Below are 14,777 nucleotides of genomic sequence, written 5' to 3'. Positions count from 1 at the left end.
TTGGGGGGTTGTTAAATCCGTATTTAGCAATTATGTTCATGATTTTTGTACTACTTTATAGGTCATTTCTCTATTTTCTAAACTATCAAAATCTTAGTTTAGTGTTTATTTCTTAGAGCTCTTTATTATTTGATAATTCCATTTTTCGTTTTGAAAATAAGAGTAACAATAATATAGTATCTGTGTCTTGAAAAGAGATTTTTAGATGCACATTTAAAAAGAGAGATTTAGGGGCGCCTGGGTGGCTCAGTGGTTTAAGCCTCTGCCTTCGGCTCAGGACATGAGCTCAGGGTCCTGAGCAGGGAGCCTGCTTCCTCCTCTCTCTCTGCCTGCCCCTCTGCCTGCTTGTGATCTCTGTCTGTCAAAGAAATAAAATCTTAAAAAAAAAAAAAAAAAGAGATTTAGATACACATCTGAGTCATGGAATTCAGAAGAAGAAAAGAATATGGCATTGAGGTAAAAAGAAGGTAAGGATTTTGTTGTTTCACATGAGAATGTTGGCATTCTAACAGCTGACAGTCCCCAGCTCTAAGAAAATAGATGTATTCAGTGCTCGGCTTCTTATGGAGAAGAAGCCCCATTAGCTCTATTAGAGGCGAAGAATCTCTACCTTGTGAGATGATGGAAGAAAAATCTCCCATGACTTGGTATTTTAAATTCTGCACGGTGATTTAATTTCATCACCATCTGGCCCATGTACTGTGATTTGTGACTTTACTCAGATATCTATACAAATTCATAAAAATGATTTCCAGCTGAATTGCGAATTCTGCCTGCTGTTATTTAATTTTTAGTAATATTAGAATTCATATATTTTCTTCATAATCTTTTAACTAAATCTTGTCCTGATCTTAAAGCTATTCTTGCCCTTTTTCCTAGGCTAATGCTCTTCTTCCCTTATTAATGTAATCAATCATATCTTGTATTGTTATAGCAAAGTTTACAATATATGTGTATACATGACTTCACTTACTGACAACCCTGGTATATAGTATTTCTTAGAGGCAGTCATTAGTTGACTTTAAACTGTTTGAAGCTAATTAAGAATGTTGTAAAATGTAATCAGAGAATATAAGTATTTAATACTATCAAAGTAAAAAATATTGGAAAGTGTGTCAGAAAGTATGCTTTAAATCATTCCCAGAAAGTGTTTTTATTTAATTAATTAATTCACTAATTAATTAATTTATATGTTCAGTTAGCCACTGTATAGTACATCATTAGTTTTTGATGTGGTCTTATTAGGAAATGCTTTACAGATTTATATAAGCTTTTTATCAATTATAAATTTTCCTCATTAGCCCAAAGTTAAATTTCTCTTTTTGAACTTAAAACTCTTGCTAGGAAAAAAGTACTGAATTTTTTTTAATGTCATATAATTCTTCCACCCCTCCCTTCCAGTTCCATTGTTTTTAGTTATTTTATTCTAATTTCATGGATGCAATATCTTATTTCCCTAATACTTTAGGGGTTTTTTTTGTGTGTGTGTATGTGTTTTTTAAAGATTTTATTTATTTATCTATTTGTCAGAGAGAGAGAGAGAGAAAGAGTGCACAAGCAAGTGGAGTAGCAGGCTCCCTGCCAAGCAAGGAGCCCGATGCAGGGCTTTATCCCAGGGTCCTGGGATAATGACCTGAGCCAAAAGCAGCTACTTAACTGACTGAGCCACGCAGGCGTCCTGATATTTTAGGTTTTTTAAAATTTTTCTTCTGTCTAATATATACATAATTTTTTTCTTGCTTGGTTAGATTTTTAAAAAAAGATTTCATTTATTGAGAGAGAGAAAAAGAGAGGGGAGGGAAGGGGAGAGGGAGAGAGAATCTGAAGCAGAATCCATACTGAGTGCAGAGTCTGGTGTGGGGCTCGGTCCCACAACTGCAAGATCATGACCTGAGCTGAAACCAAAAGTCGGATGCTTAACTGACTGAGACACCCAGGTCCCTCTGGTTGATTTCTACCTTTACTTTTGGTAACTTTTCTTGAGTGTCTAGTAATCTTTGGCTATGTTCCCATTTAAAAGTGAATTAAGCTTAGCTCTGTTGATACGGCTAGGGCTTATTGACTTCAGGGTTTTAATGTAGGTTGATTGGATCATAAGCTGGCTTTTTTTTTTTTTTAAGATTTTATTTATTTATTTGAGAGAGAGACAGTGAGAGAGAGCATGAGCGAGGAGAAGGTCAGAGAGCGAAGCAGACTCCCCATGGAGCTGGGAGCCTGATGTGGGACTCGATTCTGGGACTCCGGGATCATGACCTGAGCCGAAGGCAGTCGTCCAACCAACTGAGCCACCCAGGTGTCCCAAGCTGGCTTTTTTAAAATTAAGAAATAATTGACATATAACATTGTATAAGTTTAAGCTGTACAAGTTGTTGGTTTGATATTTTTATATATTGCAATATGATTACTGCAGTAGTGTTAGCTAGCACCTTTATCATGTCATATATTTCTCATTTCTTTTTTGTATTGAGAACAATTAATATTTAATCTCTTAGTAACATTGAAGTTTCTGATGTAATACTGTTGACTAATCACTTTGTTATACCTTAGATCTCTAGAACTTATTGATTACTTGTTACAAGTTTGCACCCTTAAACTTCTCCCCAAATTCCTTGTTCCCTAGTGCCTGATAAATGCCATTCTACTCCCTGTTTTTACAAATTCAGTTTCTTTTTAGATTCCACCTATATTGGGTGCCTGGGTGGCTCAGTGGGTTAAAGCCTCTGCCTTTGGCTCAGGTCATGATCCCAGAGTCCTGGGATGGAGCCCCAAATCAGGCTTTCTGCTCAGCAGGGAGTCTGCTTCCTCCTCTCTCTCTCTCTTCCTGCCTCTGTGCCTATTTGTGATCTCTGTCTGTCAAATAAATAAATAAAACCTTAAAAAAATTCTTAAAAAAAAAAAGATTCCACCTATAAGTGATGTTGTACAATATTTGCCCTTTTCTGTCTGACTTATCACACTTGGCATAATGCATTCAGGGTTCGTCTATATTGTCACAAATGGCAGGATTTCCTTGCTTCTCGTGGCTGAATGATATTCATCTTTTTAAAAAAAGATTTTAATATGTTTATTATTTTATTTATTAATATCTTTATTTATTTGATTTATCTTAAAAAAGATATTTATTTTTTTGACAGAGAAAGAGAGACAGCGAGAGAGGGAACACAAACAAGAGGAGTGGGAGAGGGAGAAGCTGGCTCCCTGCCAAATGACAGATGTGGAGCTCCATCCCAGGACCCTGGGATCATGACCTGAGATGGGATCATGACCTGACCTGAAGAAGACACCCAGCAACTGAACCACCCAGGTACCCCTCTTCTTTTTTTTAAGATTACCTTTATTTTATTTTTATTTTTCTATTGTCTTCCTTGTTTTTCATTCCTTTTTTTTTTTTAGTATTATGTTAGTACATGATTAGTTACATACAGTACATGATTAGTACATGATTAGTTTTTGATGTAGTGTTACATGATTCATTGTTTACATATAGCACCTAGTGCTCCATGCTTTAGAGAGAGAGAGTGTTTGAGACCGGGGAAAGGAATGGGGCAGAGGGAGAGAGAGAATCTCAAGCAAACTCCCCTCAGAGTGTGGAGCCCACACAGGGCTTAATCTCAGGACCTTGAGACCATGACCTGAGCTGAAATCAAGAAATGGATGCCCAACTGACTGAGCCACCCAGGTGCCCCAAAGTTAATTAAAAAAAAATTTTTTTTTTAAAGTAGGTTCCATGCCCAGGGTGGAGCCCAGTGTGGGGCCTGAGCTCATGACCCTGAGATCGAGACCTGATCTGAGACCAAGAGTCAGATGCTTAACTGACTGAGCCACCCAAGCACTCTAGTATTCCTTCTTTATCCATTCACCCATTGACAGACACTTAGATTATTTCCTTATTTTGACTATTTGTGGATAATGCTACAGTGAAAATATGTGTGCAGATATCCCTTCATGATACTGATTTCACTTCCTTCTGATATATACCCAGGAGTGGGATTCCTGCAATATGTAGTTCAGTTTTTAATTTTTTGAGGAGCTGCCATACTATTTTCCATAATAATTGTACCAATTTACATCCCCAACAGCAGTGTATCAGGGTTCGCTTTTCTCCACATTCTTGCCCACACTTGCTATCTCTTGTCTTTTTGATCAAACCCGTTCAAACAGGTGGGAGGTGGTATCTTACTATGGTTTCGATTTGCATTTCCCTGATGATTAGTGATGTCGAACACCTTTTCATATTCTTGTTGGCCATTTGATATCTTCTTTGGAAAAATGTCTGTTCAGGCCCTTTGTTCATTTTTAAATAGGATTGTTTTCTTTTTTGCTATTATGAGTTCTTTATGTATTTTAAATATTAGTCCCTTATCAGACATGTGGCTGGTAAATATTTTCTACTATTAGATTAGTAGATTATCTTTTCAACTTATTGGTTTTTTCCTTTGCTGTTTAGAAACTCTTTAGTTTAGTCCCACTTGTTTGTTTTTGTTTTTGTTGCCATTGCATTTGGTGACTTATCTAAGAAGTCATTGCCTAGACCAATGTCAAGGATTGTTTTCCCTGTGTTTTCTTCTAGAAGTTTTGTGATAATCTTTGATCATATTAAGTTACTTTTTTTAGTGGTAAAAGGTTAAGTGTCCAGTTTTATCCTGTTGCATGTGGACCTCCAGTTTCCCAGCACCATTTATTGAAGAGACCATCCTTTCCCCCACTGTGTGTTCTTGGCACCCTTGTCAACATTAAATGTGGGGATTTATGTGTGGGCTCTCTATTCTGTTCCACTGATCTATAGGCCCATTTTTAATGCCCGTACCATAATGTTTTGATTACTATACCTTTTATTTTATTTTATTTTTTTAAGATTTTATATATTTGGGAGATAGAGAGAACCAGGACGGGGGAAGGGTAGAGGGAGAAGCCAACTCCCCATTGAGCAGGGAGCCTGATGCAGGACTCAATCCCAGGACATGGTATCATGACCTGAGCCAAAGTCAGACACTTAACTGACTGAGCCACCCAGGTGCCTGAGTATAGCTTGTAACAGCTTGAAATCAGGTATTATGATACCTGTTCTTTCTCAGGATTGGTTTGGCTATTGGGTTATTAGCTGGCTTTTTTAGTATATTGTCCAAATATTAGGATCTATAGGGTTTAAAAAAAATAAAAACTTAAAAAAAATTTAGAATAGTTTTAGAGGTGCAGAAGGGTTGCAAGAGAGAGTACAAAGCTCTCATATAGCCTATACCCAGTTCCCCCTGTTGTTAACATCTTATATAAGTGTGCTCTGTCTGTTATAATTACTGAGCCAATATAGATACATTATTATTAGCTAAAGCCCACAAATTGTTGAGAGTTCCTTAGTTCTTAACCTAATGTCCTTCTGTAGCAGGATCCCATCCAGGAGACATTGTTACATTTAGCTATCACGTGTCCTTGGGCTCCTCTGGGCCCTGACAGTTTCTCAGGCTTCTCTTGCTTCTGATGACCTCGACAGCTTTGAACTGGACTAGTCACATTTTCTATAGAATGTCCTTCATTTGGGATTTGTCTGATGTTTTTCTAATGATTAGACTGGAGTTTTGGTGTTTGGGGGTAAAGTGGAGGTAAAGTGCTATTCTGATCATATCATATCAAAGACACACACTATCAGCATGACATCTCTGATGATGTTGACCTTGATCATCTGACTGAGGTAGAGATTTAGCAGGTTTCTCTTGCATAGTGATACCCCTGTCTCCCCCTTCCATATCGAATTCTCTGGAAGGAAGTCATTGCAGCCCACATTTCAGGAGGGGGCGTTAAGCTCCACCTCCTTGAGGAGGAGTTACCTACATAAAGTATTTGGAATTCTTCTGCAAGGGAGGTTTGTCTTTTCTTCCCCGTTTATTTATTTAGTCAGTTATTTCTTGATGTCAGCATGGATGCATGGATATTTATTTTACACTTTGTGTTATAGTCCAATAATACTTTTATTGCTCAAACTGTCCTATCTTTGGTTATTTTGAGGTATTTTCATTGGTTCCTTGTATCCCTTTGACATTTCCCCAACTTTTTATTTTTTTTCTTTTTGGCATTTACTTATTTTCAGGCACATGATGCTCCAGGCTCATTTTGTGTGTACCCTGCCGCTGCTTTAGAATCAGACATCTTTCCGGGGACCCCAAGTTCCTGTGTTTGTGTGTGTGTGGGTGCCCGTGCAGAATGGTATTAGAAACTTGTATCTGGGTAGCAGAGGTACACGTTGCTACTGAGTATCATTGCTTCTGGGGTCTTTCAGCTGACAGAGTAAGGAAACAGGCAAGTACACTAACCCAGGTACATATATTTATCTACAAATATTTATATATTCATGTGTGTATATCTCCATATGCACCTACATTAAGCTAATCATGAGTTTCTACTGATGTCTTCAACTGTAGTACAGTAGCATGGATCATGGTAGCCCTCTCCCCTTGCTTGTCGGTAACTTCCCACCACAGCAGTGAGAAGACCGCCTCCTGCCATCCTGCCTCCATTTAATGATCCAATTCCAGTGTCCACAGATAGTGGTTTCAGAATGGTTCAGCTGAGCTCCCAGGGGAAACAGCATTAGCAACCAGACTGCAGCACTCTACTTCTCTAGCTACTGTACCAGGGCCTGTGGGAGGTACAGAGAATAAACAGGAGACTGTTGCTAGGTGGACATTCTTTCTCTCATGACTTTAACTTAGTGAAACAGCAGGAGCAGGAACCCAAAGTTCTGAATGATTCTGTTAAACAGCAGGGGGCAAACGACCCCAGCAGAGCCTCAAAACCATGCCTTCTATGGGAGGGACGACATTGTGGGGTTGCTGGAGAAGTTCTCTATACTCTGGAGCTGAGCAAACATGAGCAGGAAATTCAGGGCCAGGTCTCAGGGGGCCCTGGAGTAAAAAAAGGAACGAGTTTAGTTGCCATGTGTGTAGTACATCTCACTCTTCCTCAAGCCCCAGTTACTTGGGTATTGTTCCTTTTGCCGTTGGTCTGGCTAACTCCACTCCCTTCCAAATGTACTGAGGTCAGCATCTTTTCTCCCCATTCCCTTCAGTAAGGCTATCTCACACATGTGTGATACAGTTAGAGTCTTCTGTCTATCTGCATTACACCTGTGATCTTCTAAGTATTTTCTTAAATTCACCTATGTTAAATTCATTCTTTGTGCTATAAGGTTCTGTGGGTTTTGACAGACATACTGTGTTATGTATTTAATGTTACGGCATCATGCAGGACAATTTCCCTGCCCTAAAAAATCACTCCTGTGCCTCACTTAATCCTCTTCTTCAGACCCGACAATCACTGATCTGCTTACTGTCGCTATAGTATTGCCTTTTCCACATCTAAGGCCATTTAGTGCTAGCAGAGGAAAGACTGGATCCCTACTGAGGGAGAAAGGGATGTATACAGACAGATGTCTGCTGGCAGAAACTGGGCAGAAAAAAATGGTTTGGAGTCTCATTGTTCAGTTTCAGGGTTTCACTTGGTGGCCGTATTTTCTGTCTTGTGCCTCACTCCCACTGCTTATGGTGCCTGAGGTCCCAGGTCCAGAGGCTTTGGCGTTCGAGCTCTCCAGAGATTAAAGCCCACACTGTCTGGGAAGGCTGGTGGTTGGTCAGCCACCCATTACTTTAGGTGGAGAAGCACACCTGGTGCCTGCTTTTGAAAATATCGTCTTTGTAGCCAATCTCCCATTTTTGGTTCTACATCTTGCCTCTTGCTCTTCCAAGGAACTAGGGCCCCCGATTCCTGAGCATTTCTAAAGTTAAAAATGTCATCACTCATTTCTCTGCAAAATCACCCTCCGCAGTCACTTGAGTTTCAGTGTTTCCTCTGCTATGCTAGGCTGTCAGCTTTCTGTCTTCCAAAATTAAGCTAAGATCGCTTATTAATCACTATTTCATTTCTCTTTTCCTGGTGAGTTTGCCCAGTGTTTAACCAGAAGTCCTGTTTTGTTTTAGAAATTTCGTATTTTATGCAATTGAGATTGTAACTACTGTGAAAAATGTTAACAGCCACAGGAATTGCATTTCCTTGTAGAACTCGTTTCTCCTTGGTATGTATGTTGCAAATACAGTTCTTAATGTAGTTGTGATAAAAATAATTGTGTGCAGTTAATTTCTCCATGAGCATTTCCAACCTTTTCTTGGTCAGGAGTGAACCTACAAAAAATGATCAGTAGCATTCTTTTGAAACTTGCTGAAGTTAACATTTCTGCTTCATTTGTGGTTGCTCCTAGAGACACCATCATAACCGTAACTGTTGGCAGGGTTTGGAAATTTCTACATTGACTTTCTTGTATGGAAGTTTGCTCTCTTACACATTCTCTTATTCTTTTGCAACAAGTGGAATAACAGTACGTTAGACTAATTAATATTTCAGACAACTTAATTTTGGATATATCATGAAAAAGAGTACGGAACAGAATTCAAGATTATTTTCTTTAGTAACAGGAATAGCATATTCATAAAATTCCCAATTGGTCTAGTAATTCCAGTAAATGAAATTGTTACCTTCTAATGGTTTATGGTTGTTTTACTGAGTGTACTGAAAGGACTACATGCATTTTTTTATTCTAAGGGACCAAATGGGATGAAATGAAAGAGCAGTTTTAGGAAGGGGTCTCCTTCTTAAAAGTGAAGAGGGTGATGGCTTAGATTAAAGAAATGCTTTTAATGTGCCCACTGTGGGCCACATGGATTCTCTTATGTGATCTCATTTACTTTTATTCTCAAAATGACCACTGGGATAGCTATGAACCCTTTACAGATAGGAGCCTGGAGCAGTTGTCTTCAGTGAGGACAGAGCCAAAGTGGGATCCCAGGACATGTACACTCTCCCCTGTGTGGCCTGGGGCTTTGGGCTGCTTTTCCCAGCTTAGGCTCCATATTCCCCCATACTTTCCTTCCAGGTTAGTGAGTGCCAGTATAACACAGGAACTCTAAAGCCATCCTACCCTCATTCAAATATTTATTCCACCATGTACCAGTTGGGCCCCATGCCTCAGTTTCTCCGCCTGTAAATCGGAGAGAATGAAATGATAGTTGCTCTGGGAATTAATATTGAAGACACTTAGTATATACTACTCAGGTGTTTACTAAATAAGTGGGTAAATTCTGTTATACTTCTAGTCCTTCTGCCATGCTCAGTACTTAAAAGTAAACAGACATTATCTTTAGGCCTTGCCATAAGGGAGAGTTCTAGGAAAACAGTATAGAGGTGAGAGAGTTTCCCTTCTTATATGGAAGATTTGAGGCAGACTGGTACTATCCTTTAACTGAAATCTCACTTAGCAGTGCCAACCCTCAAATGGGCGTTCTTAAATAAGATCTAAGTGCTTGTAAGACTGGCATCCAGGTATCCTTGAATGGCTGCATAGAAATTTAATAAGAGTGGAAGATTCCAAGGGTTGGACTGGGATAATCCCAGGTGAGGAATGGTAAAATAAGAAAATCATTTTGTCTTTATAAATCTGAGCTAGAAGGTTCCAAATGTATGTGATCCATGTAGCTGTGAAGCGTCTCAGCTCTTTTGGCTCACTCAGACCCACAATGGAAATGCTGATGTGCGGACATTAAAAATGGAACAACACAACAGATGAACGCCCTCTGACAGCCTCTGCCTGGTTAACATTCCAGAGGCTGTCTCTCTGGTACACACAAGCAGCCATGAGACATTTAGGTGAGGCTCTGGGTCTTTTCCTCCTGGGGCCATCGTAAGCGCTTATCCCCTTATCCCGAGGGCGAATGGATCAATGACAGCAGGTGCCATGCTGCGCTGCAGAGGCTACCTTTTAAAAGGAGGAATTAGGGGCATCTGGGTGGCTCAGTGGTTTAAGCCTCTGCCTTCAGCTCAGGTCATGATCTCAGGGTCCTGGGATCGAGCCCCGCATCGGGTTCTCTGCTTGGCATGGAGCCTGCTTCCTTCTCTCTCTGCCTGCCTCTCTGCCTACTTGTGATCTGTGTCTGTCAAATAAATAAATAAAATCTTAAAAAAAGATAAATAAAAGGAGGAATTAAGTCTTTTATCACCTATGGGCAGGTCACCTGCCTCAGGGTGTTATCCGCAGCCTGTAGGACTCGGGCAAAGCACGTCTGTTTCAGAATACCAACAAATTCCAAGTGGTTTGGGGAACTGAATAGTTTTAGCAACCGCAGGTCAACCTGTGTTTGTACAATAGACAAAGTAAAGGAGCTGAAAGAGAGTTCATAGTCTGAGGGGTCAACAGGCTGGAAAGGCTAGGGTTTCTGAATCTGGGAGACACTTGGAAGTCTGAGGAAAGTATCTGGAGTGATTTTAATTGAACACTGTGCTTACGCTAGACTTGCAGTGGCCTGTACCCATGGCAGAGGGGGAAAGGGTGCTGGCTGGAGAATCAGTGGCTTTTGAAGAGGCCGCAGTTGAAGGTTCTTTGACGAGGCAAGTGCTCGGTGATCCCTGGATTCACGAGATTGTGTAGCAGAAAAGCAAACAGAGCTGAGGCTGCTAAGCCGACGGGGAAAACTCGTTTCTTCCCTTGTATTGAGGAGCAGGTGCTATAAAGGCGCGAGAAACGCCGGGGTGCCCAGCAAACCTGCTTTCACATCCGGTCCGTTGCTCATTTTAGGAAGCAGTTGATTAATACATGAGAAGTTATGGTTAGGGATCTCTTCATTTGTTATTTCCCCTCACTGAGACCCTGCCAGAACGACGTCTCTGTATTTAGCTATCCAAGTAATTAGAATTCCTGACAGCACCTGACAGAAAGCTGCTGATATTAATAATTACTGGGTGATCATCTATTGCACAGAGGAAGAAGAGAGGCTATATCACATACTGGTTAAGAGCTGGGCCCTGGAATGAAACCGCTGGTTTTCATTCCTTTCTGTACCATTTATAGGTTTTGTGATTTTTCAGTAAGTCACTTTCTCTTTTGGGGCCTCAGTTTCCCCATCTATGAAATGGGAACAGTATGTGCTCTGCCCTCACTAACTGTTCATGTTAACACCATAGTTGTTACTGATTGTGTGACCACTGACTGTGGGAAGAGTGCAAAGTCTACTGTACCCACACATCAGCCCCTTTCTGTGTCCTTCTCACATCAAGTATGATACATGAGATGAGCGAGTAAACCAGATGTCTTCATGGTGTGAGACGTTTCCTGTCTGTGACTTCAGTCTTTCTCTCTAACAGCAGCTTTCTGGTGAGCAGCCCTGACTTCCGTTCATCCTTTCTCATGGATATTTTTTCCTGGGTCACCACCTGTGCAGTCAAGGTATTCTGGCTTATCATTGTGGGATAGATAAATTTTTATCAGTTCTTTTCCATTACCACGGGCTCTTAGGCAAGAGCCCTGCTCTGTCACAAAGAGAAGGATTTGCCCCAACATTCTTGAAGTCTTCCTGTCCAGGGCAGTGTTTAGTCTTAATTAAGACAACACTGCAGAGAGGCAGGGAGTCAGGATTTCCATCCCTATGTTGAGAAGAAAAGGACTCGAGAGAAAAGGCTGAGACCAGACATTTGCAGAGCCGCTCAGCTGGTTGGAAGTTGGCTTTGTTTAACTCCCAGCTTCTCAGAAGATTTTCCTCGGCTGAGTGGGCTTGGTGGAGCCCTGGCTTGAGAGTGTTGCTTAGCAACGAGATCTTGGGGCACCCAATTCTCCAGAGTCAAGCTACCCATCCCCTGCCTGCCCTCCACCAACCCTCACCTACCATCTCAAGCCTCCTATTAGACAATCAAGTGTATGCCGGAGGGAGGGACCAAAGAGAGGGGCGAAGTTTAATCATTGAACTCTAAACAGCCTGGAGGTATTTAATCTGTAGCACCCAGTTGCCAGAGGCCCTCCAGCCTGAACTGGGAGCGGGCAGCACTCCGGAGACACAGGGGTAAACACCGCACAGAAATCTCTGCCCATCTCAAGAGAAACCAAACTTGGGGGAAAATGTTTGCGGTACACTTGATGGCGTTTTACTGCAGCAAGCTGAAGGAGGATCAGATCAAGAAGGTAAGGACTCGCAGAACTGAGAGATCTCTGATTCACTCGTTGCTGGTGGAACTGATTGATACTTTGCCTACATCCAAAAAAGGATTTAAGACAGCTTATTAGAAAAGGTACAGGAACGCAGGACCAGTGAAGAGCTCAGGGGAAGGGGGAGGAAATGACTCTCCCGCAGGCTGGACATTACACATTGTCCTGAGCCTTGCATTTCACTCGGTACTTCCTGGTAGATACAGGTGGTAGATAAGGCTGGTAGATGTGGGACTGGAGGGGATGAGAGTCTTCAGAAAGGTTGAGGATGATTGTGTGTTTTTTTTTTTTTTAAGATTTTATTTATTTATTTGACACACAGAGAGAGATCACAAGCAGGCAGAGAGGCAGACAGAGAGAGAGGGGTAAGCAGGCTCCCTACCAAGCAGAGAGTCTGATGCGGGCTCGATCCCAGGACCCCGAGACCATGACATGAGCCGAAGGCAGAGGCTTAACCCTCTGGGCCACCAAGGTGCCCGATTGTATTTGATATAAGGGGTATTTGGGAGGAAACGCTACAAAGGAGGGGAGAGAAATTTTGAGAACTTTTAAAGTAATTCACATGATGCTTCATGTGCTTGGAAGAATGTAAGCATGGGAACCAGGAGGGGTGTGAGGTTCAGTGTGCAGTCATGGCACTATTTATTACTGGCTTGTGCTGTTTGCCAATGATGGGCCATCACTGGTGTGCATTATTTCGTCACTTTGCTCAAGAAAACCCCGCACAAAACACATCCTAAGGTAGGACTCTTAACAGTGGCCAAGCCTCAACCAGAGCCCATCAGCATTGTCTCCGGGAGGCCTGGTATGAGCCCAGCCTGCCCCACTAGCCACTCCTGCTGCCAGTGCCTGGGCTCTGGGCGCTAGTGTCTCTCAGCTTACAGATAATAGGAGCCCTATGGGCAGACTTAGCCAAGGTCTCCCAAGTATTTCAGGTGGAGTGAGGATTAAACCCAAGTCTCTGACTTCCCTAGCATTCTTTCCATTGTGCCACCATGCCTCCTGGCTTCTGGAACAGAGAGAGAATGCATGACCGCGTTACAGCCCTCTTGTGCTTGCTGTGAGAAACCTCCCGGGAATTCCGTTCATTAGAGATTTGGGTTAGAAGTTACAGCAAATCTTAAAGTGTTGTAAGTCAATCTGATTTAAGCTGTCTTAATTTTCATTTATTGATTATATTCAGAGTCCCTCAACTGACTTCTTGAGGAGGTGGAAATGTCCTACACAGCACTGCTGATGGACTCACTTTCTGTTACTATCTGCTTTGTACAGAGGACACCTGCATGGTGTTTCTCCAGCTCCCAAGAGGGAGTCTTTGGAACCCTTACATTTGGTTCTGCAAACTAGTTTCATTTTCTTGGGCCCCTCTGTGGCAGTTAACCTGTTGTTACATCCTAGAATCAGGAAGGACATGTTTGTCCACCAGCCTAGATGCAGGCTCAAGAGGAAGGTTATGCAGCCTCGCCTGACTCATTCCAGGTCCTCTGGAAGGAGGGTCAGCCTTTGTCAAGGCCGGAAGTTGACCCTTCCCTCACCCCTGCCCTCGCCCCTTCAAGAAAGCTGAAGATTGAGCTGTGTCAGGATAGTCAGGAACACCGAGTATCCACTTTAAGGAACGGGCGGCGGAGATAGAATGGGCATCTGGTTTATGGACTGCAGGATGACTCACAGGTTCTGAGAACAAGGGTTCATGCACTCCTCCATGTGGTAGCAGCACACCTGGTCAAAAGGCACAGGCCCTTTCTCTCTTCGGGGTCAGGACGGCCATCCGCTCCTTAGCTTCTGTGCTTCCTGCCCCCAGAATTGTCGAGTTCCTGGGCATTACTTGCCTGTGAGGGTTGCTATTCAGACCCTGGAACAATTTGTAATTGTTTTAATTTTAATCTCCCTATACCAACATTAAAACGAAGAACAAAGTAAAACAGGAAGGAAGGAGAGGAGGAGGAAGGAGGGAAGGAGAAACCACTCCGGAAGCTTCTCTTCCAATTCAGTATATTGACATTATTTGACTTATTGAAAACATTGGGCTGAGTCTGGTCACTGACCTACAAATTGTTCACTCATAAGAGAAGGCCTGGCTAGGTTTTCAAAGTGTACTTTTTACAGTTGAGTAAGTCAACATTACGAAAAGGGAAAATGTTACCTTTAATCCCCCCCCCCCCCCACAAACACTGTCAGATTTGCCCTGTGAAAACCCTTATAATATGTTTCTGTGAATATATCATACCTACAATTCTAAATTTTGTGTCCTTCACTTATTGTTAAATTGTAACCACTTACGTACATTTCTCCCATTTCTTCATAATTATCATTCTAACATCTAATATTCAGTCCAGTTGGATAGTCTTAATTCCACCTTTTCCCTCTTCGGCTACTTTATTTCCCCCCAATTTTTATTTAAATTCTAGTTCGTTAACATATAGTGGTATATTGGTTTCAGGAGTAGAATTCAGTGATTCATCACTTAAATACACTGCTCATCATAACTTGGCTACTTTCAAAAACATTTTTTTTTAATTTTAAAGATTTAATTTATTTATTTGACAGACAGAGATCACAAGTAGGCAGAGAGGCAGGCAGAGAGAGAGAGAGGGAAGCAGGCTTCCTGAGGAGCAGAGAGCTCGATGCGGGGCTCGATCCCAGGACCCTGAGATCATGACCCGAGCCGAAGGCAGCAGCCCAAACCACTGAGCCACCCAGGCGCCCCTCAAAAACATTTTTTTTTAACAATGAAGATATTGCTTTGAAAAACAAAGGGATGGAT

General features: G+C 41.8%; 1 protein-coding gene across 1 annotated transcript in view; it reads left to right on the top strand.

Moving 5' to 3' along the window:
* Positions 1–11,822: 11,822 nt before the first annotated feature.
* The window catches only part of HKDC1 (hexokinase domain containing 1), a 42,457-nt gene continuing 39,502 nt past the window's right edge, over positions 11,823–14,777 (top strand). Inside the window, exon 1 of the mRNA XM_059170065.1 lies at positions 11,823–11,989. Within this exon, the coding sequence (XP_059026048.1) occupies positions 11,927–11,989 (63 nt within the window). The 5' untranslated portion in view covers positions 11,823–11,926. The remainder of the gene's footprint in view (positions 11,990–14,777) is intronic.

This window comes from Mustela lutreola, chromosome 4 (genome assembly GCF_030435805.1).
Source record: "Mustela lutreola isolate mMusLut2 chromosome 4, mMusLut2.pri, whole genome shotgun sequence".
Classification (NCBI taxonomy): domain Eukaryota; kingdom Metazoa; phylum Chordata; class Mammalia; order Carnivora; family Mustelidae; genus Mustela; species Mustela lutreola.
Note: the sequence above shows the minus strand (reverse complement) of the source record. Positions and strands in the feature narration are given on the sequence as shown.